Source organism: Phascolarctos cinereus, unplaced genomic scaffold, assembly GCF_003287225.1.
Source record: "Phascolarctos cinereus isolate Bilbo 61053 unplaced genomic scaffold, phaCin_HiC Scaffold_4;HRSCAF=312, whole genome shotgun sequence".
In the NCBI taxonomy this organism is placed as follows: Eukaryota; Metazoa; Chordata; class Mammalia; order Diprotodontia; family Phascolarctidae; genus Phascolarctos; species Phascolarctos cinereus.
In genome coordinates this window covers 695510408-695537544 of record NW_027555847.1, presented here as the reverse complement: position 1 = coordinate 695537544, position 27137 = coordinate 695510408, and the positions used below count along the sequence as shown (strand labels likewise).

At 42.2% G+C, this 27137-nt stretch overlaps 2 protein-coding genes across 5 annotated transcripts; one reads left to right on the top strand and one right to left on the bottom strand.

The window, feature by feature from the left end:
• Nucleotides 1-341: 341 nt before the first annotated feature.
• Nucleotides 342-11413, bottom strand: EIF2B1 (eukaryotic translation initiation factor 2B subunit alpha). 3 transcript variants are annotated; one of them, XM_078154259.1, is made up of 9 exons: nt 11232-11413; nt 9437-9538; nt 8528-8664; nt 8331-8447; nt 6481-6597; nt 4549-4613; nt 3274-3349; nt 2094-2219; nt 342-1113 (listed from the first exon to the last, which is right to left on the bottom strand). In XM_078154259.1, exons 1-9 carry the CDS (start codon nt 11287-11289, stop codon nt 949-951), a joined length of 963 nt encoding a protein of 320 aa, XP_078010385.1. In that variant the 5' UTR covers nt 11290-11413; the 3' UTR covers nt 342-948. The 3 variants fall into 3 exon arrangements, with proteins under 3 accessions (XP_078010385.1, XP_078010386.1, XP_078010387.1); XM_078154260.1 differs by having other exon boundaries at nt 9437-9609; nt 11232-11412; XM_078154261.1 differs by having other exon boundaries at nt 9437-9597; nt 11232-11412.
• Nucleotides 11414-11457: 44 nt separating this feature from the next.
• GTF2H3 (general transcription factor IIH subunit 3) lies at nt 11458-26893 on the top strand. 2 transcript variants are annotated; one of them, XM_020970265.2, is made up of 13 exons: nt 11458-11532; nt 15782-15861; nt 16443-16549; nt 17563-17729; nt 19706-19768; nt 20783-20812; nt 21082-21110; nt 21195-21269; nt 21713-21766; nt 23627-23695; nt 24436-24571; nt 24691-24727; nt 24812-26893. In XM_020970265.2, exons 1-13 carry the CDS (start codon nt 11520-11522, stop codon nt 24879-24881), a joined length of 930 nt encoding a protein of 309 aa, XP_020825924.1. In that variant the 5' UTR covers nt 11458-11519; the 3' UTR covers nt 24882-26893. The 2 variants fall into 2 exon arrangements, with proteins under 2 accessions (XP_020825924.1, XP_020825925.1); XM_020970266.2 differs by lacking the exon at nt 21713-21766.
• Nucleotides 26894-27137: the final 244 nt, after the last annotated feature.

Here is a 27137-nt window from a genome sequence, read left to right as displayed (position 1 = left end):
TCTGGTCTTCTGATTCTGCATCTTTCTACCCATTGTGCCCTCCAGTTTGAAAAAAATTGTGTTGGGACAGTCATGTCGGAAGGCATGAGGACATCTCCAAGCTAGAAAGTGGTTTCACTATAAATCAGCATTAAATTAAACTTTCTGGCAGAGTGGTACCTGATGGCAGAGTACAGTATTAGAATGAATCAGATGAGACTGAGACACATAAAAGCACTTTGTAAAACTTACAGCACCATATAAATATTAGCTGCTATTAATTCTTAAGGTGCAATTTGGTTTGAGTGAAGGGAAAGAACAGGTTTGATTTAGATAGGCATTGAATAAGCCAAAATAGGTACTTGAGGATTTGCCCATACATAGCTAAACTTTTATTAAAAACTGTATTTCCAGGGTATAGAGACAGTATAGATTCAGCCCTGAATTTCTTCATTTACATATTCCAAAGAGGACTGAAATTTATAATGGTCTTGGTTTAGACAAGACCATGTGCCTTCAGAATCATTATTAGAATACGCTATCCCTTGCCATACTGTGGGAGTTAGGGGTGTGGCACCCCAGCGAGCTGGAAAAGCCAAGTAAAATTTTTGGCTCTCCCTTCATACCAGAGAAGAAGTCTGAATGTTGTCTTTTTCTTTTTACAGTACCTTACTGTAAAATCTGTGTTGTCTGCTGGCCTCTTGAGTGTCGTCTGCAGCTTCCACAAAACTCCCCCCAAATTCCCATTTAATTTCTTAGGCCAATCTGCTATTGAAACCCTGATGGGCAAAGCTGCGATGTGGAAGGGACAACTGTACACTGTATGTCTGAAACAGAAAAGCACATAGTACACGTGCTGCTTGTGGGATTGAAACAGTCCATAAAGCTTGGAAGTTTTATTTCCTCCACTTTGTCTTGGGTCACCACCCTGTGCTTTTGGTAAACTTGATGGTCAAAGAGGACCGGGAGCTAGAGGTAGAGCTTGATGAGTTCATCACTGACTGCTGAGGGTGTCAACACCCCAAGGTCTGTGAACAGCAATGTGATTAAGGAAGGCGGGGTGTAGTCAATCCAGGGGTGTTCTTCTTTGAGATCTTGTCCGGCTCCAACAGACTTTAGTGTCGCCGCTTTGTACTGAGGAAGGAAAAATACGTTAATTGGGATGAAGGAAATGGAAACCAAGGTTCTGTCCACTGTGTGGCTACAAATTAACTCAGTGAATCTTCATTTAGCAAACATTAAGCCAAAAACTTAAGTGTTAGAAGAAATTAGCAGCAGGGATGGGTCGACTGATGACAGGATTCCTGCTGTGGGATCTATCATGAGGAGACTGTCTGTTACTCCCTTTAAATCTTATCAGCTGCATGAAGGATCTGACCACTTGGAGCCTTTCTCCATGACATCTCTCCCATTTGTCCTTCCTTAGCTCAGAATCTTACTGCCACTCAATGCATGTACGGCTTCATTTTCCTGCCTCTGGCCTCTCCTCTCCAACCTACCCATGCAGCCGCTGAATGGATACTCTTAAAAACGCTCAGAGAACGTTCCTCCTGCCTCTAGCACACAACACAAACTATTCAGCCTGGCATTTAAAGGCCTCCAGCCCACCTTTCCAGTTGTATTTCATGTTAGGCCCCTTCCCACAGTCTGTCAGTCCCCACGGCCCTCATCTTCTGGCACCACGCCTTTCTACAAGTGGCCCCCTATGTCTGGAGCTCTCCATCTCTTAACCTCCCCCTCCTCCCGTCACTGCATCCTGTCCCTCCACACACACACACACACACACACACACACACACACACACACACACACTCACTCTCTCTCTCTCTCTCTCTCTCTCTCTCTCACACGGTGCCGTATCCCCCAGGAGACAGGAGCTCCTTAGGAGAGGGGCCCTTCAGGTTTTTTGTTGTGCCTGCAAACCAAGGCTTCTTTCACAAGTGCTCCCTGAATGGAGTTGATGTGCTTGCTGGGGATTTAAAATAGCACACAGATGTAAAATTTTATGCTGATTTTCAGTAAAAAAAAGTGAAAAAACTTGACTATGTGTGGGGTTAAAGTTGGAGCATTGCAGACATGGCCTAGAATTTCTAACATGTAAATGAATCTCTTACCTTAAACTTATCTGGCACATCTTGCTGATTCAGAGGAAAGAGTCGGACAAACTTGAAACTTTCTGCCACTACATAGAAGGGCTTGTTCTGTGCCTTGGCACACACGGCTGCCTGGTTGGTGCCGATCTGTGGAAGAAGGAGAGGCCTTTTAACGTCAGACTAGGAGTTCCTGTATAACGTGGGTGCCGACAGAATACCAGGGCTGTACCAGAGGTCACTCACAAAGGGATTCTGTCCAACGACAAACTGTCTCCTTAAACCAGGAGTGGGGAACCTGTGGCCTCGAGGTGTGGCCCCCTAGGTCCTCAAGTACAGCCCTTTGACCGAATCCAAACTTCAGCCCCACCCCTGCTCCAAACCCTTCCCTCAGAGATCAAGTGATAGAAAAAAGAACCTGGAAGAACCTGCAAGAATGTTCTGTCTGTCCTCTACAAACAGATCAAAAAGGTCCAAGGAAGCAAGTCCAACATAACTCCATGTCACCTGCTTTTTATTTTAGTGGTACCACTGGGATTAACTGCTCCATAAATAAATACAAATTATGAATGCCTTAAATGAATTCAGGAATATTTCTGATACTAAATGAAACAATCATCTCGCCTCAACTTTGTCTTAGTTGTGTTGAGAACACATAGAAACTTGTTCTTTTGCCTAATCCATGAAGAATATTCCCAGAAACAAAAAGAAATCTGGACAAAATGAAGTTTCTCCAGGTTGTGTACTAATGGCTTGTGGAAAGAGATGCTAAGGTCCAGGACGGCATGACATCTGGGTGGAGTTATGGCTTCCTAACACTGAGTCAGGAAGGTCCCAAACAGGCACCTAGCAGCCCTGCACTGGAGACCTGTTCCTAAGCCTCCCATGGTCTGCTGCTTCCAGCACCAAAGAAGTACCCAAGCAAATCTAAAAGTTTGTTTTTGTTCAGTCATTTTCATTTGCGTCCCACTCTTCCCGATCCCATTTGGGGTTTTCTTGGCAAAGATACAGGAGTGCTTTGCCATTTCCTTCTCCAGCTCATTTTACAGATGAGAAAACTGAGGCAAATAGGGTTAAGTGACTTTCTCAAGGTCACACAGCTATTACGTGTCTGAGGCCAGATTTGAACCCAGGAAGCTGAGTCTTCCTGACTCCAAGCTCAGTGCAGGATGGCACCACCCAACTGCATGTAATCAACAAATACCTTGTTAATAATGCCGCCATTTTCAACAACTCCTTCTGCACCCACTATCACGAGATCCACTTTCTCCATGATGTAGCTAAGAGGAAAAGAAAGGTCCTCGTGACACGGTAACCAACAATCCCCCTACCCCACTTATGCAATTCCAACACAGGCCAATGGGAATTGTGTTTTTTTTGTGACAAGTAACCTTTCCCTTTTGCTGGACTTCGACTTCCTGGAGAATTCAGAGCAAGCAACAAGATTAATCCTTCAACCTGGGCTCTGATGTAGAGCTTCATAACTAGAACTGGGATTTCATTCATAGAGGGAGCTACCAGGTGAGGTTGGCATTCCTCTGCAACTTAGTGTTAAGAGAGTTGCCTACAGCCCTGAGAGGTCAAGTGACTTGCCTGGGGTCACTTAGCCAGAATGGTCAGAAGCAGAACTCCAACCCAGGTCTCCCTGGCTCCAAGGTCAGATATGTATCCACTATGCCATGCTGACATAACAACCTAATTTAAAAAACTTCTGATACGACAGCCTCATACTTTCTTTTTTTAAAAACATTCTTAAAAAAACATTTTTAACCCTAAATTCTCTCTTTCCTATCCCTTCCCCACCCTTTTAGAAGGCAAGCAATATTATATTAATTATACATGGAAAGTCATGCAAAACATATTTCCACTAATTTTTTTCAGGCTCATACTTTCTGTAATAAGTAACCTGTGCTCTTCACAATGGATGCTTCTAAAAATATTTCTAATTTCCTTACTCATCTGAAAATCTATCTTTCTGTCAGGAAATTAGCAACCATGCTTAGCATGGAATCTGCTGACAAGCCCAATGTTTGGTACCTGATTTAAAGGGAATAAACTACCCAACATGGTAGAAATGACAGACCTAGGTACCAGTGACCCGTGTTTTAGAATATGAGAGGCCACCAGTCACTGCTTAAATCTTAATCCTGAGGGTATTCTCCTCAAGCTCTCTCCCCTCCACCCCCATTTATGTATGTGACCTTTGTTTCTCGCCCTTAAAATACCTTAGCCCTTTAATGATCCTGTTAGCAAATGACTCCTGCTTCCCCCAGTATCCCCTAGTCCTAGACCGAGTAAATCACCAGGTCCAAGCTGACGCTAGGTGTGCTAATCTCACGTAGCTATTAGTCAAGAAATGGCAAACTACTTATTTGAAGTTTACAAGTTTTCCAAGCTTCCATTTACAACAGTGCTTCAGGCCAGCCTCCTAAAGGAGAACAAAAAGCATGGGTGTAACCCAGGAAATGAGACAACTCACCCAACAGCAGCATCTAAAATCACAGTGACTGGCACATTCAAACTGCTGAGAGCTTTTGCCATTTTCTTCCTGCAAATAAAATTCCAGGAGTGTTAGGAAATACCTTTGAAAAGTATTACATGTGATAAATTCAGATTTTAAATAACAATCAGCATCTTTAGCGTGGGACTTAGTTAACACTGATGTGTGGGTAAAGGTAGATCATTAGATTTTTGTCTTTAACAAAATGACATGTTTAAAATGTTAAAATGTCAGGGTATTATCAGATCACTCACAGGGTTTAAGATCAGCATATATAACCAACCCAGCAAAAATGAGCATGATCTTTCAGGGGACGAGATGGATATTCAACAAAATAGGGGACTTCCAAACCTTCCCGATAAAAAAGACCAGCGCTTAACAGAAAATCTGATCTTCAAATACAAAACTCAAGACACACACAAAAAGGTAACCAGGACAGAAAGAAACAACATGTTATTAATAAGGGCAAACTGTTTACATCCCTACCAGGGAAGATGACACTTGTAACCCTTGAGAACTATGTTATTACACCATGTTAAAAGGGTATACATAGAGGGGGGGTGGGTATAAGTTGACTTTGATGTAATGATTAAAAAAAATCTAATCAAGTGGGTTAAATGGATCCAAGTAAGTGGATTAATCTGATTTAAGAAAATGAACAGAGAGAAAAGGAAAGGAGGAGGCAGGCGTGGGTATATTACATTACAGGAAAAGGCACCAAAACCTATTACAGTAGAGGGAAAGAAGGGAGATGTGCATTGTTTGAACCTTACTCTCATCAGATTTGGCTCAAGGCAATAACAATCAGTTAGTTACTAATATGGATAGACTTAACCCTTCTCAGCAATACAAGGATCTAAGACATCTCCAAAGGCCTCATGATGGAAAATGCTATCCACATCCAAAGAAAGAACTATGGAGTTTGAATGCAGATTGAAGCATGCTATTTTTCTTCTTCTGTTGTGTTTGGTTTCCTCTTTCTGGTGGTTCCTCCTATTGGTTCTAATTCTTACTTACAACATCACTGATATGAAAATATGTTTAACAGGAATGTATATGTATAGCCTATATCAGATTGCACACTATCTTGGGGTGGGAGGGCGAGAAAAATTCAAAACTCAAAAGCTTATGGAAGTGACTTTTGATAAATGAAAAAAATTAATTAAAAAAAAAAGATCAGCAGGTATCAAACTAAATTTTCTGTTACCAGAATAGTTTACATCATTGTTCATGGTGAGTTTCAGTAAGAATAATTGCAACAGAACAAACTGCGGTATGTAACATGATTGACTATTACTGCCCTGTGAGGAGTGAGGACTGCAAATAATGCAGTGAAATATGAGGAGACTTGTAGGAACTGACGCACATTGAGAGAGCAGGCCCAAAGCAACAAGCTTCACACAATGGCTGCAACAATGTAAACAGAGACAGCGCCGAGGGGCAACAACACTCCAGTCAGACACAACCTAGAACGTCGCTTCCAATTCTTCCAGTTAAGATGGACGTGCTTTTTTGCTAACGACCAGTCAATCAAAAAAGTGACAGACGGTCACTTGCTACTATTCCATTAGGCGGCTGGCGCTGTCTCACCTTTTAATGCGAAAGGGGAGAGGCTGGAAGCGGATATTTGTCAGAAAGTGACGAATGAGTCAAAAGAAAATGTACTGATAAAAAATAAACAGCGACAAAAGATGGTTTCCACCTCAAAAACGAAGATGACTTTACTCTCTCTACCACAGCTGGAAAAGCCATGTCGGGTAATTCTTCAGGCCACACCCTGCTGCCCCAGCCCCCTGCTCCCAGGGCATCCTGGTTACTGAGGGGCCCCGGCGGCTAGTCACGACATGGATGACAATATGTGGTTCACACCAGAAAATGGTGGCTGTGAAGATGACAAGACTAGAAAGATACTTGCCCAGATAAGTCAGGCTGGGACTCGGTGACGTACACGCTGAAGCGCTTCTTGGCTGCGGCTGCTTTTTCCAGGACTCTGAGCACCACTCGTGAGTAGGCGTGAGTCAGTATCCTCTATCAAATGGAGAGATTTTTAACGCCTTGTGAGTTTTCATCTTTTAATTTAAAGAGTTAAATAAATCAAGCCATACAAAACTGGTTGTCTTATGATATTCTGATGTAATCTATATTCTATTTGCCATAATAGTACAGTAGGTCAGAATTCTGATACTTCCCAATAAATATTCCTTTTCCCAAATCAGCCTTGTGTGTAAAGCATGAAGGTGACAGCCCAGGCTTGGAGAAAAAAAAAAAAGGAAGGGGTTGGAAAAGATCCTACAATCCACAGAAATATTTTATGGGCCTCCTCCCTCCCTGTCCCACCCCTCTTCAGAAGGGGCCAGTAGGGACAGTGAAAAGAACAGTGCATTTGTAGTTCAAGTTCTGGTTTCAAAGCTCTGCCACCTGTGTGACCATGGGTAAGTCACTTGACTCAGTTTCCTCTGTAAAATGAAGGGGTTGAGCTAGATCACAGATGTCACTTGGAAGGAAACAGGTAAAACGTAATTGGGAAATATTTAACAAAACCTAGAATACAGCCTAACCTAGATAATGTTAATTTGTGGTTTTCTATGTCAATATGCGTTCTATTTGCCTTTGATATCACTGGCCCAGAGGACCACTGATGTCTTTTTGACTTTATACATGACTCTGTGGACCTCACTAGAGCCCACACTCTTGTCTAAACACGTATCTTTTAGATCTATGAGCCTAAAAAAGCTGGACCTGGAGTGGGCCTGGAAGTGAATCCCAGATCTGCATTTAACTCTATGTAACCTTGGGTAAGTTACTTTTCCTCTTTGCATCTCAGTTTCCTTATCTGTAAAATGTGGAGCTGGTCTAAATGACTAAGGTCCCTTCGAACTCTAACCTTGACCCAGCAACCCTAGCTGGAGCCGCCACTGTTCACTGACTCACTTGGATTGTGACCCGCTCTTTGAAAGGCTCCATTCGGTCCACCTCTGCTGGGTGTTGTTGGGCCTCTTAGAAAAATGAAGGATGAACACATGGTGTTCATGGTGTGTTGAGTTTTCACGTTTTAATTTAAGGAGTTAAATGAACAAGGCCACACAAAGCTGGCTAGGCCCACAGGGCCCCAGACCTTTGTACCCCTAGGATCTAATGCCGTGCTGTACACACAATACTAACTTATGATGGTTACTGAATTTAACAACCATTTATTAAGCACCAACTATGTGGAAAATACTGTGTCAGGAGCCAGGGATATAAGGACAAAAATGAAATGCTGCCTACGTTGGGGGAGGAAGGGATAGGAATTTCACTGGGGGGCATTATTAAAGTAGAGCATACCAGTATACAGACATATATGAACTATACTAAAACGAATGGTCTACATAATTTAACATGGCTGTGTTTGATGGAATAGATAGATGGTGAGGGAGTTAATGATCTCATTTCTGGTCAGGAATAAATGATGTACAAGTCGACCCATAGCCCTTAAATTGTTTCACTAATAACTAACGTACTTCAAAGGGGATAAACTTAGAGGGCAGTATTTAAGAGACAAAAGGAAATGAATAATCAGATGAATGGTTTGTGCACATATAATGACATGGATGTCCATTGGCTGAGAGAAGCACCATCAAAGTTTGATTCTCCTAGCAAGGGACCGGCTCAAATTGTTACTCATGAATCCCAGAGCCAGAAAGCCCTTCCTAACACCTCATTAAATGAATTGTTATGCCATTTTCTCCCATGTAGCACTGATGACTCATGATTCCACTTACAGCTCCATCTTTGATGAAAGTATGGCACAGGTCAGCAATTTTACTTCTGGAAAGTGAGATCCTCCTGAGAAAGAGCTCTCCTCGCTCAATCATGATCGTCTTACACTTTAAGTAATCCTAAAAAAATCGAAAGAGAACTCTAGTGTACATAGCCTCATGGAGAAGCACAAAAGCTTCTGGACAGGACACAAACTTACTGAGTACTCCAGGGAGGTAAGACTGATGAATCGAAGGAAGAGTTCTCCGCCTGAGGAGACGGCCACCGAAGAATCCACGCTGCACAGGATTTTAATGGCATTTTTGAGGTTTGCTCTCAAACCCTGAATTGTCTCCCCTGCAAAGTTCAGTAGAAGAATAAAACTTGGGCTTGGGCAACTGACCCATCCTCCTATCTAAAAGGACAATTACGTCTATTTTACAAACACAGTTCTCTGGAACGGAGAGGAATTTCTAATTCACAGCTTTCTCCATTCCCTAGGATTCAGGGTTGGGTGTGATCTTAGAAGGCGTCCGGTCTCTTATTATACAAAGGAGAAAGCTGGGAGCCAGAGAGGAAGCGACGCTCCCAACGTACTAAATCCCACTGAGTGTTCTTTCCATTATATCCTGCTGCTCTTACTTTGCACAAGTAAGCTGTGATTCTATGAAAGCATTCAAGCCTATGCTATTGGCACATCACAGAGAATTAAGTTGAAGGAGTTACTAAAAATGTGAACTCAGTTTATTTATCTGGGAACAAAAATCTGTTCTGTTAGCACAATGATTGGAACTAAATATATGTTTTGGAACAGGAAATGCTCAAATGAATTTAAATTATCTCTCCATTCTGCAAAGGCACTCTGAGCACTAGTCTGTGGGAAAGGTTACATATTTTATCTAAAAAAAGGAATACAAAGTCAAGTTCTCTTTTCAGCCTCATGTTTGGTGCGTAATAGGTGTTTAATCAATGAATGTTGGCTGATTCTAACCAGAAATTGGGTTAAAATTAAATTAAGAGCAGTCAGGAGTGAAGGGCCCTGTGGCTCTGCAGACACCCAGACCCAGAAGACTTTCCTAGCTTTTTTTCTGGAGGAAGCAGTTTGGGGGACTGCTGACTGAGATCTTACCTTTGTCTCTCTTTAAGAACTCAAGCAAGGTGCGGATGGCAGCTACGGCAGAAGCCACATCAGGATCTCCTTCCATCTGGGAGTTAAAGTACTTGATCAGATCTGGGAAGGAGAGGCACGGGGAGGAAATCTGTCAGGCTTCAGCAGGCAGGTTGTGTTATCTGCAGAATAACCTGGGGGAGTTGTGATAAGCCCCCAGGGTGAGTCACAGGGTTAGAGATGAGAAAATACAAACCCCTCATTTTATGGATGGAAGCCTAGAGGAAGAATAGTGTCAGAGCCAGGAGAAAATGTGAATTCAGATCCTCTCACTCCAAATCCAGTTCTCCTACTATACTACCAGGTGTTCCCTGAGCATCCGAAGTGGCCCAGGACTGGAGGGAAAGCAATCGCAGGATCATACATCTAGAGTTGTAATGTCCTCAGAGATTGTCTAGTTTTAACATGATAAAATTTTAACATAAATTCTTTTACATTACAGATAGGAAACTGAGACCCAGAGAAGTCAAGTACATGACCAGCAAAGTCATGAAGTCCAATCTGAACCTAGGTGCTTTGACTCCAAATCTAGCAGCCTTCCTCAGTCTCTCTGAATCTCACTAAACTTGCTGAACTACAAAGCCTTTCCTGCCTTGCTAATGCCTCCCTCCAAAATGACCTTCTGCCTATTCTGGATATGCCCATAAATGCCCGATTCTGAGTACAGGAGAGGTTTCACTTCTGCTCTATCTCCAGCACCCACGGCAGTGTTGGGCACAGAGCAGGTACTTCATAAATATGCGTGATTGATTCACATTGTAAGGCAGGCACTGGGCAAGGTGACAGGCATAAAAGACAAAAACTACACAGTCTCTGCCCTCAAGGAGCTTACACTCAGGGGAAAAACAATTTTTATACAATAGGACAAATATATAATGAACTATAGGTGCACATATTCTTTTTTTCCAGATAAGGAAATAGACTCAAAGAGGTTTATGGGGCCAGTGAGTCAGTCAGCAAGCATTTAAGCAAATGCCTACTGTGTGCCTGACACTATGCTAAACACTGAGGATACAGAGGAAGGCCAAAAAGAGTCTTTGCCTCTACGAGCCTCCCGGTCTAACGGGGAGACGGAATGCAAATAACCAAGGACAAGTCAAGAGATACTAATCAAGCGCCTACTGTGTGCCAGGAAGTGTGCTAAGCTGGGTTTGCAAAGGCGGCGAAAGGAAGTCCCCGTGCTCAAGGAGCTCACGGACCAACACGCAAGCAGTTGTATACAAACAAGACAGAGTCGCGATAAACTGGAGATAATCAACAGAGGGCACAGGGAGGCACAGGCATCAGGGGAACGGGAGAGGTTTCTTCTAGAAGGTGCAGATGGAAAAAACATACGTATTTTATATATATGTGTATGTATATATATAAAGAGTGTACGTGCATACACGCGCACACACGTATACACACAGGCATGTATACATATATACACACATGTACACGTACAGATACACACAGATGACAGATGGAAAGAATCTCATGGGAGCGTAGCTTTACAGCTGCAAGGGACCTCATGGGCCACCCAGTCCAACCCCTTCCTTTTACACGTGGGTAAACTGAGGCCTAGAGAGCCTGGGTTTGAGCCCAGGTCCTTGACTCCAAATCCAGCGTTTTCTCTTTTCCACGAGCTGATACAGGTCCGAGGCGGAGTTCGCACCCAGGTCCTCCCAACTCCAGGTCCAGCCGCCTGGACCTGGAACTCCAGCCCACCCTCCCTTGCTCTGGGGATCCCGGGTCCCGAGAGCCCGCCCCACATTACCATCGTCGTCCATGGTGCCGCGGCGACAGCAGGAAGCGCGACGCGGCCCGGGAGCCATCCGCGCCTCCACCAACCTCTCCCGTGGCGAGCGGCCGCCAACACTGACACGCCAGCCGGAGGCACGCGCGGCAGGCCCACTGCCGCGACCAATTTCCCAACAGCCCCGCGCGTACGGCGGCCGGCCCAGGCCAAACCTCCTCCGTCGGCTCGCGCCTGCGCAGAAGCGCCAGGCAGGTACGGTGGCCGCGGGGGTCCTGTAGCTCTCAGCTGAAGCGCCGGTGGTTCGCCATGATCTCCGAAGGTGAGCGCGCCCTGGAGCAAACAGGGCAGTCGATCTCCCGGGCGGGGAAGCCCCGGGCCGGGGGCGGACAGGGGGCTGCGGCGGGGCCCAGGCTTGGGCCCCGGGCGGCCGCGAGAGGCGCCTGGCGGGACTCAGAGCCGCGGAGGGGAAGGAGCGAGCGTCAGCCCGGGGTCGAGACCCGGGTGCAAATCCCGGCTCTTGATGCTTAGCTATCCAGGCAACCGTGGGCAAGGAAGGCCCTTCGCCTCCCTCCTGGGCCTCAGTCTCCTCCTCTGTAAGGTGAGGGAAGGAGCCCCGGCCTGGATTCAAACCCTCCATTGGACGCTTCCTAGACCCTTCCCTCTCGGAGCCTCAGTTTCTTCCTTTGTAAAAAGAGCTTGGTCAGCCGGGACCCCCTCTCAGAATCATGTTGTAAATGCATAAAATAAAAACCCAGGACAACGACTAAGGAATCTTAATCAAGCCATTTTAAAGGCGAGGTCAAGCACCTTTGACCCAGAGGCCCCCCGGACCAGGTGATCTCAGAGGTCCCTTCCAGCCCTTTGACCTCTCTGGGCGTCCTTATCTTCACTGAGGGGGCCGGGGCTTCCCACCCCATCCCCCATATCGCCTGTTCATGGGCTGTCTCTCCATTAGACTGGAAGGTCCTGGAGGGCAGGCACTGGTTTTTTGTTTTGCTCTTGTTTTGTGTCCTCAGTGCTTTGCACAGTGTGTGGCACATAGCAGTTTAATAAATGCTTATTGACTCTAAGAGTTGGAATAATGACTTCTAAGGTCCTTTCCAGCATAGGCTCTAGGATAATGAATGAATGAACGAATGAATGAACGAACGAAAAAAAACACATTTATCAGACATTTATTATGTGGCCAGGCATTGTACCAAGCACTAGGGTTAAAGGATAAGCAAAGAGGACAGTAGTGGCACGGTCAGTAGGGCTGGACCTGGAGTCATGAAGACCTGAGTTGCAATACCTTCTCACACACTTAGTAGCTGTGTGACCCTAGGCAGGTCACTTTACCTCTCAGCCTCATGTTCCTTATCTGTAAAATGAGGATAATAATAGCACTATTTCCTAGGGTTGTTCTGAGGAATTAAAAGAGATGATATTTAAAAAGCAAAATGGGGATAATAATAGTACGTAATGGTAGGCAGCTAGATGGCACAGTGGATAGAGCGCTGGACCTGGAGTCAGAAGAACCTGAATTCAAATCCAGCCTCAGACGTTTACTAGCTGTGTGACCCTTGCCTCAGTTCTGGAGTCACAGGACCTGGGTTCAGATCCTACCTCTGAAACTTAGTCTAACTAGGTGACCTTGGGCAAATCACTTCAAGTAGGCAGGCCCCACTCCCTGGGTCTGTTTCTTCGTCGATAAAATGAAGAGGAAGGAAATGGACCAGATAACCTCCAGGATCCCTTTCAGCTCCAGATCTTTTATGGGTGAGGGACAGTGGCGCTTGGCTAATCTTCAGCTCATCTGAGAAGGAGCTGAGGGTCTCAGCACGGTTGGTGCTCATTACTTTTGAAGGATCCAGGCAATTGTGCATTGAGTTGAGGTGACTGCTGGTGATATGTGGAGGCCAAGACAGCGTAGGGGCCCCTGGTGTTCAGGGCTGCCAGAGTGATGCTCTCAGGGGGCTCGGCTGGAGTCAGGCCACGTCTGGAGCACTGAGCACCCCAGTTTAGGAAGGACCTCGGAAGCTACAGGCGGCCCCTTGTACGAAATCGTTCAAGTGGCAGCTACCTTCAGACATGCAGAGCGCTTGATGTTAACTCCGGTGAAACTCAGAAGAGCCCTGGGAGGCAGCTTCTTTGGACATCATTCCCCCTGTTAAAGTGACTTGCCTGTGGTCATATAGGGAGTAAGTGCTAGAGGCAGGATTCAAACTCGGGCCTTCTTGGCTCCTAGCCCAGCACTCCCTGTTACACCACCTTGACCACTATGTGAAATGTACAGTGCTGGGTGCCGGCGATGCAAAGGTCGGCTGTCTCTCTGCACATGTATAACCCATATCAGATAGCTTGCCATATCAGACATCGGGGAGGGGAAGGAGGGAGGGAGAGAATTACAACTCAGAATTTTAAAAAAAGGATGTCAAAAATTGGAATTGGAAAAACATTTTTTTTAAATTAGAAAGATCAACAGTTCTTGCCCTCAAGAAATTTACATTCCGCGGTGAAGAATGTGACGTGCAATGTTTTGCATGACTTCACGTGTACAATGGGTGTTATGTTGCCTTCTCAGCAGGTGGGGGAAGGGCTAGAGGAGGGAGAATTCAGATCAAAATTTAAATTTGGATCAAAATGAAAAATGAATGTTAGAGAATGAGATAATATGGGTCATTTAGGGTGTTTGATGGCTAGTGAGTGTGTACAGAGCTGTAGGAATCATTGAGGATAGTGAGAATGCCCTTTTTTCTTCTTGTCCTTAGTGTCTCCCTCTGTAAAATGAAGTGCTTGGATCTGTAGGAGACCCTAGGGATCATTTAGTCCTGTCTGGCACTTAAAGCCCTTTATGATCCAGCTCCAATCTATCTTTTTTTTTTTTTAAACGAGGCAATTGGGGTTAAGTGACTTGCCCAGGGTCACTCAGCTACTTAAGGGTTGAGTGTCTGAGGCTGGATTTGAACTCAGGTCCTCCTGACTCCAGGCCCGGTGCTCTATCCACTGTGCCACCTAGCTGCCCCCAAATAGCAGTCCTCTTATCCATTTATCTTGTGTTACATTCTAGCACCAGGATAGGTTAGGGGCTCTGTAGTCTTTTTTTTTCTTCTTCCCCTAGGCAATGGAGTTTAAGTGACTTGCCCAGGGTCATACAGGTAGTGAGTATCATGTGTCTGAGGCCGAATTTGAACTCAGGTCTCCTGACTCCAGGACTGGTGCTCTATCCATTGTGCCACCTAGCTGCCCCTGCTCCAACCTCTCTTTACAAAGTCGAGGAATACTACTCCCTCTCAGACATTCTGCATTGTCACCAGCTGGATTCCTGGCTCGGTGCCTGTGCAATCACCTTCCACCTGCTGCCTCTGCAGGCTGCTGAATGCTTTTCCTCCTCATCTCTCCCTGGTAGAATCCCTACCTTCAAGGGCCAGCATGGACACCACCGTCACTCGGAGGGCTTTCCTGATCTCCCTACTTGTTAGTACTGTTGCCTCCTACCCTGACCAAAAAAAAGTTTACATTTCCTCCTTCTCTGTTTTGTACATCTGTGTGGCTTTCTCCTGGTAGATTGTAAGCAGCTTGAGAGTAGCTCTTATTTCCTTTTGTCCTCGTCTCCCCGGTGCCTTACACTGTCCCGGGCACACTGCTGGAGCCCACTGAATGCTTGTGGAATTTTGTACAACAGCTTTATTTTATGGAAGAGAAGTTTGAGACTTTGAGAGGTTAAACAGTAGGAGTCTTTCCGCTGCTACTAAGAGTCAGAGCCAGGACTCAGAAGCAGGTTTTCCTAGGGATTCCTGGTTCATCGCTCTATATGCTGGACAGTACTGCCTCAGATGGTCACCAAGCACTTTTCCAGTTCTGACAGTTTTTGATTCTGTGAGAAAACAAAACAAAACAAAAAACTGCTGGTGAAATTACCCGTTAGTATCCTTTATTTTGCATGATTAACCTAATCACTTTTTATAGTAGAATATTGGAATAAGTTTTGTCTCCTTTGATTTTTAATCCTGCATCCTTGGGTAAATTTGTATCCAGAATATAAAATAAATATAAAATCCTTCCACTGGGGCAAGTATGCTAACAACTGGGGGAGTCAGGAAAGGCCTTTCTGGAGGAGGTGCTTTGGAGGAAGTGAGGGGTTCTACAAGGTAGCACTGATAGCAGGATTTCCACTTTGAGTGATTTATTTTTGAGATGACCCAAAGCATTGGCCTCTCCAGTTATCCTCTTAAACTCTGAAGGTGGCTTGGGTGACCCAGTAAGTTGCTAACGCTTTAGGGCGAATGAGTTTTCCCAGCTTTTAACCTTCACAACAAAAGCAATTCCAGGAGTCAGTGCTTTGGATGGATGGGTGTACAAAGAGAAAAGAGACGTCGTTTTCTGTAGGCTGACCTCATCCTGGTCTGTGGAAGATCTTGGCCTCTCCTCTTTGTAGACCCTCTTAACTCTCATTTCTGTACCACAGTAGATATTTACAAGCAGTTTGGCTGTAATTGAGATATAGATTAAATTTCTGAAAGAGGAAATGTTAACTGTTTTTTGATTGAGGATGTTACTGACCTCTCTCATGTTTCTTGTGATTTCAGATGATGAATTAAACCTTCTAGTTATCATAGTTGATACGAACCCAATTTGGTGGGGAAAACAAGCTTTGAAAGAATCTCAGGTAAAATTTATCAGGTTGAGGATGCCTTTTTCAAATTTTAATACTAATTAAATATCTGATAAGATAGGGACTTTTGGCTCTTGAAGTGTCATTTAACTTAATATCAAGTGGATATTTATACTAGTTTGAATTTGCTTATGGGAAAGAGATACAGAATTCAAACTGTGAATGTTATAATTTATAATATTTAAAATCAGTTAATTAGCAAGCTTATAGTACACATATGCCAGTAACTTAAACCAGGAACACCCAAGATATATTGTATTTGTTTTCCAAATGTGGTGCTGTACGCTTTTTTGGAATCTCGTGTTTATTCAGTGTAATGGGTAGAAATAGTCATATACAACAGAAAGAAGAAAAATATAATTTTCAGAAATTTTCAAATATTTTTACTTGAGCACTCTTGTAAAAACTTATATACAAAAAGCCCTGTATGTACAAGTTGTAATACTAAATATGTTCCTCAATTATTTGATTATAGATTTGATTATATTTAATTATAGAGTTTAGATAGAATTTGTTTAAATTCCACTGTTAGAATTTGGAGCCGTCATCTTTACTAATTTCTTCCTTTTCAACAGTTCACATTATCAAAATGCCTAGATGCTGTCATGGTGATGGGAAATTCTCACTTATTTATGAATCGTTCCAACAAACTTGCTGTGATAGCAAGTCATATTCAAGAGAGGTATGATTATTATGATTAATACTTTAATGTTTCTGAACCTTTTTGAGGCTTGTGTGCTTTCTAAACAAATATTCTTTTGCTATTCTGTGGTGCCTAAAAAGGTGCCCTCCATCAATATTAATAGAAAAGAAAATATTTTATTTTTTATATCATGGTATAGTAAAATCTCATCAGGTGATATCAGCTAATTAAAATAGCACCCAAATAAAGCAAGTCTTATTTCTCAGCCTATTATTTGTTTTTCCCATTACATTTTATGGTCTGGCCATTGTAACTAAAATGCCTTGCAAACCCTCCAGGGCTAAAGAAATGACAGACATTGTCATTATCATCATCATCATCATCATCATCATCAAGAGCCCAGCTATGGCCCTTTGAAGTGGACCGGGGGCTAGGCTTTAACTGCCACTGGTATAAATCACATACCGCAGAGGAAAAGTCAGTTCTTGTGTGCTTTGCTGTAAGTTAAAGAATGAAGCCCTCTCTTTATAAGCTGAGAAAATGAAAAGAATGTGACTCATGAGGCGGTGTCAAGAGAGATCAGAGCTGTAGAGGTAGAGAGTTAGCCTTCAAGTTGCACTCCTGCCTTGCGACCCATCCTACCTGTGGGACACTGGACAAGTTGTTTACCAACTCAGTACCCCAGACCAGCCCTCTAAGGCCCTCAGGTGCAGAGTGATTGGTGATTGGAATTGGTAGAGGGAATGGCCTCACTGGGAGCCCCTAAGCTAATGGGATCACAGGTCAGAACCCCGCTTTCCACCAAGGTAGACACATGTACCACTGTGCTGTGCTTCAGAGAAAAAGACTGCCTATGCCCCAAATAACCTTCCTGTTTTTCTTCTAGAAGAATCCTATTTTCGAAGTTCTCTTCGTTTTCTTTAATGAAATGATATTTTATAATTTGAATTCTTTTTTATTCAAAATGTTGACTTTTACTGCAGAATTTAAAATGAAAAGCTTTATTTAATATGTTTAATTGTTTGTGTATTTGTTTTTCTTTTTTTTTTAAGTCGATTCTTGTATCCTGGAAAGAACTGGAAATTTGGAGACTTATTTGGTGATCCTGGCAACAGCTCTGCTGAGTATAATCCTTCAGGTAGTAAGGATGGAAAATATGAGTTATTAACTGCTGCAAATGAAGCGATTACCGAAGAGATTAAAGATCTCATGACCAAAAGTAAGTGGAGTTTAGGGGCTTTTTTGGGTTTTGTTTTGTTTGGAGAGGGGGAGAGTGTTATTTAAAGGAGTTCGATGTTAGAAACCTTGGGGGAATTAGTTACCTCTTGAATTTCTTAATACTTTTCAGTTTGGTAATCTTTTTAAAATTGCTGTTATTAAAAATTTTTATTAAGTGCCTTTGTGTTACTTGGTCCTTTGGGCTTTAAATTGATTAAGTAACTCAAAGAAAAGACAACATGTAATAAGACCTTGAAAAAGTAGAAGATGGCAGCGTCCTAGGGTTCACGCTTTAGTTTCTGCCTGATTCTTGTTGGGTTAAAGCTCTTTTCAAAGCCCTGTGTACTTTAATTTATCGACTCTAGTGAATGGCTCCTGGGTGCAAGCTTGTGGTCTGAGGACACAGCAAGGTGCTCCCCATCTTCCAGGAGCTCCCAGTCTAGTCACAAGGATGAGATGGAGACACAGGAAAGTGAAAAAGCCACCCACAGGAGTCCCCGCAGAATCATGAGCTGGCAGAAACCTCTGAGGCCATCTCGACCAAACTGAATCGATGCTAGGGATTCTTGAGCCTGGTATTGCCCAGGACCCTCAGATCTTTTGCACATGAACTGATACCTAGCCGTGCCTCCTCCAGTTTGGACGCGTGAAGTTGATTTGCTTCCAGCGTGTGTAAGATGTTTGTAGTTATCTCTCAGATTTCATCCTTTTAGATTCATCCCAAGGTTTTAGGCTGGCAAGAGCTTTTTGGATCCTGATTGTCTAATGTGTTGGTTATCCTCCAGGTTTGTGTTGTTTGCAAGTATGATAACAATAATAATAATAATCATGCCATTCAGACTCTGACCCGAGTCATAAAAGATGCCAAACACCACAGATTCCTTGAGCACTTCGTTGGAGGCCTTCCAAGTTGACATCAAATTACTAATGACACCTTTTGGGGTCCAGCCATTCTCGATTTCACGTCTCTACCTCTTTTCCACAAAAACAGTGATTTTTGTCACAAGTATTGGTAAAAAAGAGGTAAACTCTAGCTGCGGCCTTCCCTGATCTGCCAATATAGGAGCCCTGTCAAAAGGAAATGAGCTTAGTCTGTAATGCCTGATCTTGCAGAAGTCAGGCTGGCTTGTGGTGAGCACCACTACAGGAGATGTTTGCCAGCTCACTTCCTCTAATTCCTTACAGCGTTGTGCCAGTCTGTGATCAAGTAAATTAAAAAAAGCTGCAGCCGTAGTCAGTGCTGTGAGCTCCAGAGAAGAAATAGCCTTGTGTTTGATCAAGTGCCTTTGCCTTTCAAAATCTTTGATCCAAGGGCCAGCTCACTAGACTGAGGTGTAGGGTGCCAAAGAAGAGATCATGATGTAAAAACAGAAGGCACCAATTTAAAAAGAAACAGGAAACAGACTGAACATTTAAAAACATACCAATGAATGTCTTTGAGACCATCCAAAAGCTATTGGAAAATGGTCATTTGTAGCTAATTCCATCCTTTTTTGAGATTTTTCTGTTTCAGTTGGGAGGCAAGTCAACGGGCAATTTATTAAGCACCTACTATGTGTGAGACATTGTTGTGATAAGTGTTGGTAAAACCCATGCCTTCCTTAAAGGAACTCACACTCTCGTGGGGGACACAGTGTGCAAATGACTGTGAACAAGCAAGATATAGATGGAAGTGGTTCACGCAGAGGACCTTACAGGGATGTTCTGTTTCAGAGGGAACTAAATACATTGGGGTGGCAAAGAAATGGTTGTTTGTCCTATTGTTTTAAAAGAATATTTTTAAATTTAAGAACATTTTTATTTTCTCTTTCTACACAATTGTATTTTGTCTCTTAAAAAAAGACTCCAGTTTTAATTGTTGGATTTTGTCTATGGCAAGGATGCTTGTTTTCAAAATTAAGTGGGTAATATACATTACATATTTAAACTCAGGAAAGAATAGAAAAAATGGCTTTTTATAAAAATGTTTATTTGCAGGTGACATGGAAGGGCAGCGAACAGAAACACTGTTGGCAGGATCTCTCGCAAAAGCACTTTGTTGTATCCTTTATTATTAGAATTCTTGAATTTTTCCTGGATTAAAAGTATTTTAAATTGTAATTTTTAGAATACTCTTGGATATCCATAATAATAGTGGCATGATCCCTAAATGGTGGATAATTAAGACATTATTTCTTTGACTTTGGAATGTTTTTATGTTCATGTTTAAGTATATGTGCATGGGGTAGACTCAGAATTCTCAAAAATTCTAAGACAATAACAAAGAAAACTAAAGATTTGGGTTATGGAAAGTATGAAAGTTTCCATCTTACCAGTTTTCCATATTATTCAGAACTCATTCTTTTCAAAATTCTTCCTTGTTGAGGGGCAGCTAGGTGGTGCAGTGGATAGAGCACTGGCCCTGGATTCAGGAAGACTCGAATTCAAATTCGGCCTCAGACACATAACACTTACTAGCTGTGTGACTTTGGGCAAGTCACTTAACCTCATTGCCTAGCTGAAGGAAAAAAAAATTTTAAAAAATGTTCCTTGTTTCTTATTATGTTAGTTAAACTTGCTGTACTTCTAGGTCACAGCCTTCTTAGGTTCTGAATATGTTTTAATTTAAAAAGTTCTCTGTTGGGCTTCAGGAGAAATACGTAGGCACCTATTGAAAACTGCTCAATTTGATGCTTACTATGATGACCATGACTATGATGCTAAGGCTCTAAATGAGTCTCTTCTGAAGTTTTTCCTCTGAGGGTCCAGACTTCAGAAATTTAGAACCTTTTGGGATAATCAAAGTTCATTTGAAAAAGATTTCCCTTTTCAGGGAGGGAGAGACTGTTTAATAGTGTTACAAATCCTGGGTGATGACACAGAAGTTGTTACTTTGATTTTAGAGACTGCTGAGCTCTCAGGATTTTTCTGTGTTGAATAGAAAATTAAAGCATTTTAGCCAGGTGTTGTGTGGTGGGCTTGTTTAAATGGATTTTGGATGTTTCTGGAACTGTGTACTATGAATTACTATGGAATTAAATGGGCTTTTTTATTCCTTAATTCTAAAAAACTAAGATATTCACAGAATGAGCAAGGAAGTAAAAGGTACAAGCCTTTATTTTTCTACTAATGAATACTAATGTCATTTTTTTTACTGCCACTTTCACCTCATTTCCGTGGGGGGATGGGCTAATTAGAAATTTGTATGCCCTGAAAAATGGAAAATGAAAAATGAAAAAGGGTAGATTTGAACTCAGGTCCTCCTGACTCCAGGGCTGGTGCTCTATCCACTGCGCCACCTAGCTGCCCAAAAGGCAGTATTTTTATAAGACTGAACTAGTGTTCAGTTTGTTTTTGTTGCTTATCTTTTGTAGATAACCAAGAAATGAAGTCGAGAATATTGGTAAGAATTTCCATTGGTAATTGTGCTGATATGTGATTTTTAAGTATGTGAAATTGTAATATGCATTGACTCTTCATTTTTTAGGTCATTAAGGCTGCAGAAGACAGTGCATTGCAATATATGAACTTCATGAATGTCATCTTTGCAGCACAGAAACAGGTCTGTATTTTTCATTAGAGAGTGTCTAGTGTCGCAGTGAAAGAATGAGAAGATAACATAAACTTAGGAGTTTGAGAAGCTGCTGTTCTGGGTGTTTGTTAGGCAGGTCGCTTCATTTATCCCATTTTCTCCGGCTCTAGATTGGTGCTACTCATCATCTGCTGAGCTCTGTAGAGATCATTTGAAGACTAAGCTTTTTATTTTGACAATAGTTGTTACATTCCAATCGTGTATCTTAAAACATTGGGAGGAGTTTCACAGCTAGTCTGCCCGCCCACAAATTATTTGCACACATTTTTTGTTTTCTTTTCATTGTCTAAGACTGTATTTGCTTAGTTTGTATGAATTTCCTTTTTACTGCATATTTTTGCTTGTGATGGTATTGTAGATGCTTTGATAGTTTTTACTTGCAATCTTAGAGAATTTTAAAATTTTGGTTTCAGAATATTGTGATTGACGCTTGTGTCTTAGATACTGATTCAGGGCTCCTCCAACAGGTATGTTTTTTTTTAAATCATTGAATCTTTATCGAACGCATAATGTATGCAAAACACCTTGCAGATGGTGAGAGACAAAAATAAAACATACACACACACACATACACATATGGCATCTGCTCTCGAGGAATAGAGGAAACTTGTAAGCAAATAACTAATAGAAATTAGAAGATGATAAATGCATGAGTTACAGCATAAATTATGAAAATTTGGGAGAGGAAAGGATTACCAGAGGAGGTGGAATTGAAAATAGGTCCTTCCATCAGCAGATGGAGAGGAGTGGGATATGCCAGGGGATCATGTGATCACAGACTCAAAGGCTAGCGAATGTTGAATTTGTTTAGGAGACAGTGAGTAGTAATTCAGTTTGGGGAGGTTTAGGGCGAAGTCATATGAAATAAGGCCGAAATGTAGGTGGTTTGAACAGAGGCAGAGCAGTCACGAGGAAAGGAATGGTCTTGATCTCACTAACAATGTTAGCTTAATTTTAAAAAGCAGCCACAACTGAACACAGTAAGGTGGGTGGATAGGGTTGCAGTTGTGGGCTTCAGGTGAATAGAAAAGTTTTGGAAGCTATCTATTGGAGAAATTCAGTAAGAATGAAGGAAAAGATTGCTGGATGTCAGTGTGGGCCTAGAGGAGGTTAAGTAGCTAGAATTTGGTGGTTAGACCACAGCTCTAACGTTCAATATTTTACGTGGATTCTCGGGACGCCAGGCACAATTTTCGGGGATCTAAGACTTTCTGTAGAGGTTTTGTGATATACTGGAGACACAGGCAGTGTTGGAATGAGGAAGTGAGGGGTTCACATCTCACCTCTACGTTTCACCTGTGTGACCCTCTCGGTGCCCCAGGCAGGCCTCTGAGAAAGTTAAAGTGATGTCACGTCACAGTTTGTCCATTCGACCTTCCAGGCTGGATGTCTTGGAAGCATCTCATACTTGGCATGTCCAAAACAGACTTACCCCACTTCCAGATGTCCCTGTTTCTATTGAAGTTACCTTAATCCTTCCAAGTTGCTCAGGTCCCTAACCTTGGCTTTATCCTCCCTCACCCCACATAGCCAGCCAGTGGCCAGATCTTGCTGTTTTTCCACAGCCTCTCTCGCATGTGACTGTCTCTGTCCCTTCAGATCCCACCTTCGCGCCCTCATCACCTAGCCTTGATTATAACAACAGCCTCCTGTTTTTCTTTCTACTTTTCTTTTTCAATATATTTTTATTTATTTTCTTTTCCAAACCCTTCTTGATTAGGTGGCAATGCTCCAAATCAACACCTTTTTCTGAAAATCACAGAAAAAGGCTCTGATATGTTAATTCTTTGTTGTTGTTATTGTTCAGTCATTTCAGTCGCGTCCAACTCTTTGTGGTCCCATTTGGGGTTTTCTTGGCAAAGATATCGGAGCGGTTTGCCATTTCCTTCTCCAGCTCATTTTACAGATGAGGAAACTGAGGCAACCAGGCTGAAGTGACTTGCCCAGGGTCACACAGCTAGGAAGTATCTAGGGCCAGATTTGAACTCGGGTCTTCTTTAGTCCAGGCCCAGCGCTCTATCCGCTGAGCCATTTTGCTGCTGTTCTTTAGTTTGTACCAGAACATTCAGTTCTGGTCCTGGAAGTCTGAAGGCCCTTTTGTGTGAAGTCTACTTCAGCTGGTTTTCTAAATTGTTGGTTACCTCGTTTAGCAGCAGAGTTGGTGACTGAACGTGTCTGAGGCTCACTGGAATCAAAAACAATTCCCATTTCATTTGCAGACTCACACTCAGCCTCACATTCATTGTAGGTATTGCCATTCAAATTTGCGTCGTTGTGAAAGAGTCCAGTGATGATCAGTTGTGCCCACGGTGTGTATTTACTTACAGGCCTGTGACATCACAGGGGGCATATACTTGAAGGTGCCCCAGATGCCGTCTCTTCTTCAGTATTTATTGGTAAGAAAACACTTCTGTGGAATCTGTTAAATGAGCTGGGCACGTTCATACCCCTTTTAAAACGTTTTTCTGAGACCCTACAGACATTGTTGCAAACGCTCAGGAACTGAATATTGTATGAACACAATAAATTAACGAGACTATGATTGCTATACTGGAATGCCCCAAATATCTTCAGTATGTGAGACCTTTGGTTTTATTGATGTGGACCCTCCCTCCACGTCTCAGGTCGCGGCCTGTCCACACCTTAGCAGATGGTCTCTGTGACTGGTGGCCAGAAAATTTCATCTGCTCTTGGTCAGCCTTCTAGGGCAGAGCCTCTTCAGAGTTAGCTCAGCTTCTTGAATGAGAGTCCACATGTAGCCTTCCAGCCTGGTGTAGGACCTGGGGGACGTGACCTTCAAGAACCGGGTGTTAGCCCTGCACCAGAGCAGGGCGTCAGACCGGGACTTGAGTGAAGGAGTGGGACTTTCCTACTAGTAAACCATGCCATAAACACTGATCAGGTGTCCCTGTCAGTTTTCCTTTTCCCAAGCAAGCCACCAAAGAAGAAAAAGGTTTTGTACAGTTTATTACTAAATTAAATGCAAGGCCAAATTCATAACATAGTTATATCTCAAAGGAAACAAAGAATTGTGTCTTTAAGTAATTTATTTCTGTGGTGAGTGTTTGCTATTTATATTTCATCCCCTAGTAATTCCCCCTGCTGTTAATAAGAATTCTTTGACTTTTGTCAACAGTGGGTGTTTCTTCCGGATCAAGATCAAAGGTCTCAGTTAAACCTCCCACCTCCGGTTCACGTTGACTACAGAGCTGCCTGCTTCTGCCATAGAAATCTCATTGAAATTGGCTATGTCTGCTCTGTGTGTCTGTCAAGTACGTGTATATATGTATATATACGTTTGAATAAAATTTATATGATTTGTAAGAACAGTTTGGTGGGGGGAACATTTAGTTATCCTCATCTGAAATCCTCCTCTTCTTTTCATTTGCAGTATTCTGCAATTTCAGCCCTATTTGCACCACATGCGAGTAAGTATCTGTGACATGTGTGAGTGACACACATAATAGAAGTAGAAATTATTAAAAAATGCTTTTCTGATTGTGTCATTTCAGGACAGCTTTTAAGATTTCACTGCCTCCTGTTCTGAAAGCCAAGAAGAAGAAATTAAAAGCGTCTTCCTAGTGACCAAAACCCTCCCCCCCAACACTTAATCCTTGTTTCTCCAACCTTTCTCCTGCAGTAGAGATTTTAACTGAGAAATCTGTGCTGAAGATGTAGTTAAAAGAAATGAGAACTGTACACATATAGCTGTTATTTATGTGGCTAGTCCTTTAAGGGCATTTTTTCAAGAACAAATTTCTCTTGTGTCTCCAGAGGGGAGAGAGGGGCTTGGGGAGGTAGTGCTCCCGGGTCATATGACAGGGAAACAGCTCACCTCTGAGTTTTTAAAACACTGTTATTTTCAGTTGAGTTCAATAAGTATTAAGCTGTTTACAACATACGTGGGTGCTACATATTATCATTTCTAGGGTAATCATTTATTAAAGTAGCTGCTGCATTGATTACCCGATGTTAGCACATGAATGTCTTATCTCAGTCTGGTTCTCTTTTGTGAAATGCAGCATATGTGGAATTTTCACCTAATTATGACAACTTAAAACACATTTTTACTCCTCCCCTGGCTCTTGTGGCTTTCATCAAGAGAGAGCCTCTTCCTTATTAAGTAGCCAGCTATTAGCTTTTGCTGTAGAAATGTAAATAAAGTTCACGGTTCATTAATTTGCTACTCATTCTCCCTCTCTGACATTGGCAAGTGCTCTGTACTTAACCTTGGAAAAAGTCTTGACTAAGTATAGCTATTTTTACCCAAATAATACTCATCAAGTGATTACAGAGACTTTATTTTTTAATAAATTAGGAAAGTGAACATTGTGTGGCAGACGCACAAATGCTGTCTTTGTATACGGTTGCCCGAGAAGGGTGTTGTTGAAAGCTATCTGGGGGCATTAAAGGCAGTTTCCCGGCAAATGAGAAAGCTCTCCCAGGCCCCAGAGTTTTCCCCTCGATGTTACTCTTGTCATTTTAATCATTTACTAGAAAAATCTGTGAGAGTCTTCACCCTTCTATTGCAATCTTTCTTAAATTCAAAAGAAAACGATTTTTAAATTCTGTTTTAGAGAAATGACTTTTCCATAAATACCTGAAGTTATTGACAGTTCTGTTGTTAAATCTTGTGGGAAGAGGAGCTGAACAGGGCTCTGGTGCGATGGGGGGAAGAGTCTTAGAGCTGGAGTCAAAGGACCTGTGTTCAAATCCTGACTACCTGTGGACCTTGACTTCCCTTCTATAATAAGGGAGTTGGCTGTCACCTCCTAGATTCTTGCCAGCTCTAAATCTTTGATCCTGTAAATCGTGACCATGGATGAATCAGTTCATTTCCTCGAGCCTTAGTGCTCTCATCTGTAAAATGGGAATTACCGATCTGTCTACTTCACAGGGCCGTTGTGAGGACAGTGTTCTGTAGAAACTGTCAAGTGCTATGTAAATATGAGCTGCTGTTACTCTCGTGCTGCGCATTTGGGTGTAATGGGGGTCATTGTTTTAAGTCTAGCAAAGCAGTTGGTGCTGACAAGAGCTTCAGATGTTCAATGGATCAGAAAAATTTCAGAACACTTGAATCAAGATTTTCTTTTCTCTTGTCTCATTTAAAAACTTACTAATTTGTTCAGTTCAGTTACATTTTATTTTCATTGTATTTATAGTTAATTTTAATATGAAATTTTTCAATAAAATAATTAGTATTTTTTCAATACAAACTACTTCCTCTTATGTTTTCTTGTGTTAATTTCTACTTATTTCAGAAACTTAAAATCAAAACCATAAAAGTGTTAAATGTGATATGCTTCTGTACCATTAAAGATTTCGTTTGAAGAAATTCAATCTCAGAATGCAAAGATGGTATATAAAAATCCTCTCCTAAGTATTCTGAAATTACAGATCGGTTTTGAAACAAATCATTGTATAGGTAAGCATAATTTGAATGCAATCAAAACCTGTTTAAATACTATAAAAACACCGTATTGATAACAAGGCATGCTTGGTGATAGCTCAGTGGAATGTTGTATTTTTAAAATTTTGTTTCTGTTACTGCTTACTGTAAAAGAATTAACAATTACAATCAACAGTCTCGTTTAGATATATTGTTACAGTTCTTCACTCTGCATCACTTAATAATGTGTTTATTCTGTTTCTTTGATTCTTCATGTTTGTAATTTCTGATTGTATACAGCAACAACAGTCCGTCATATTCTCCTGCCACAGTTTGTTCGGCCATTCAGCAGTCTCCAGCACATGGATTTTTTTCCCCAGGTGTTTGCTATTACAGAATGACCTTGCTGTGACTATAGATCTTTCCTGTTAATACCGTTCTTATGGGGC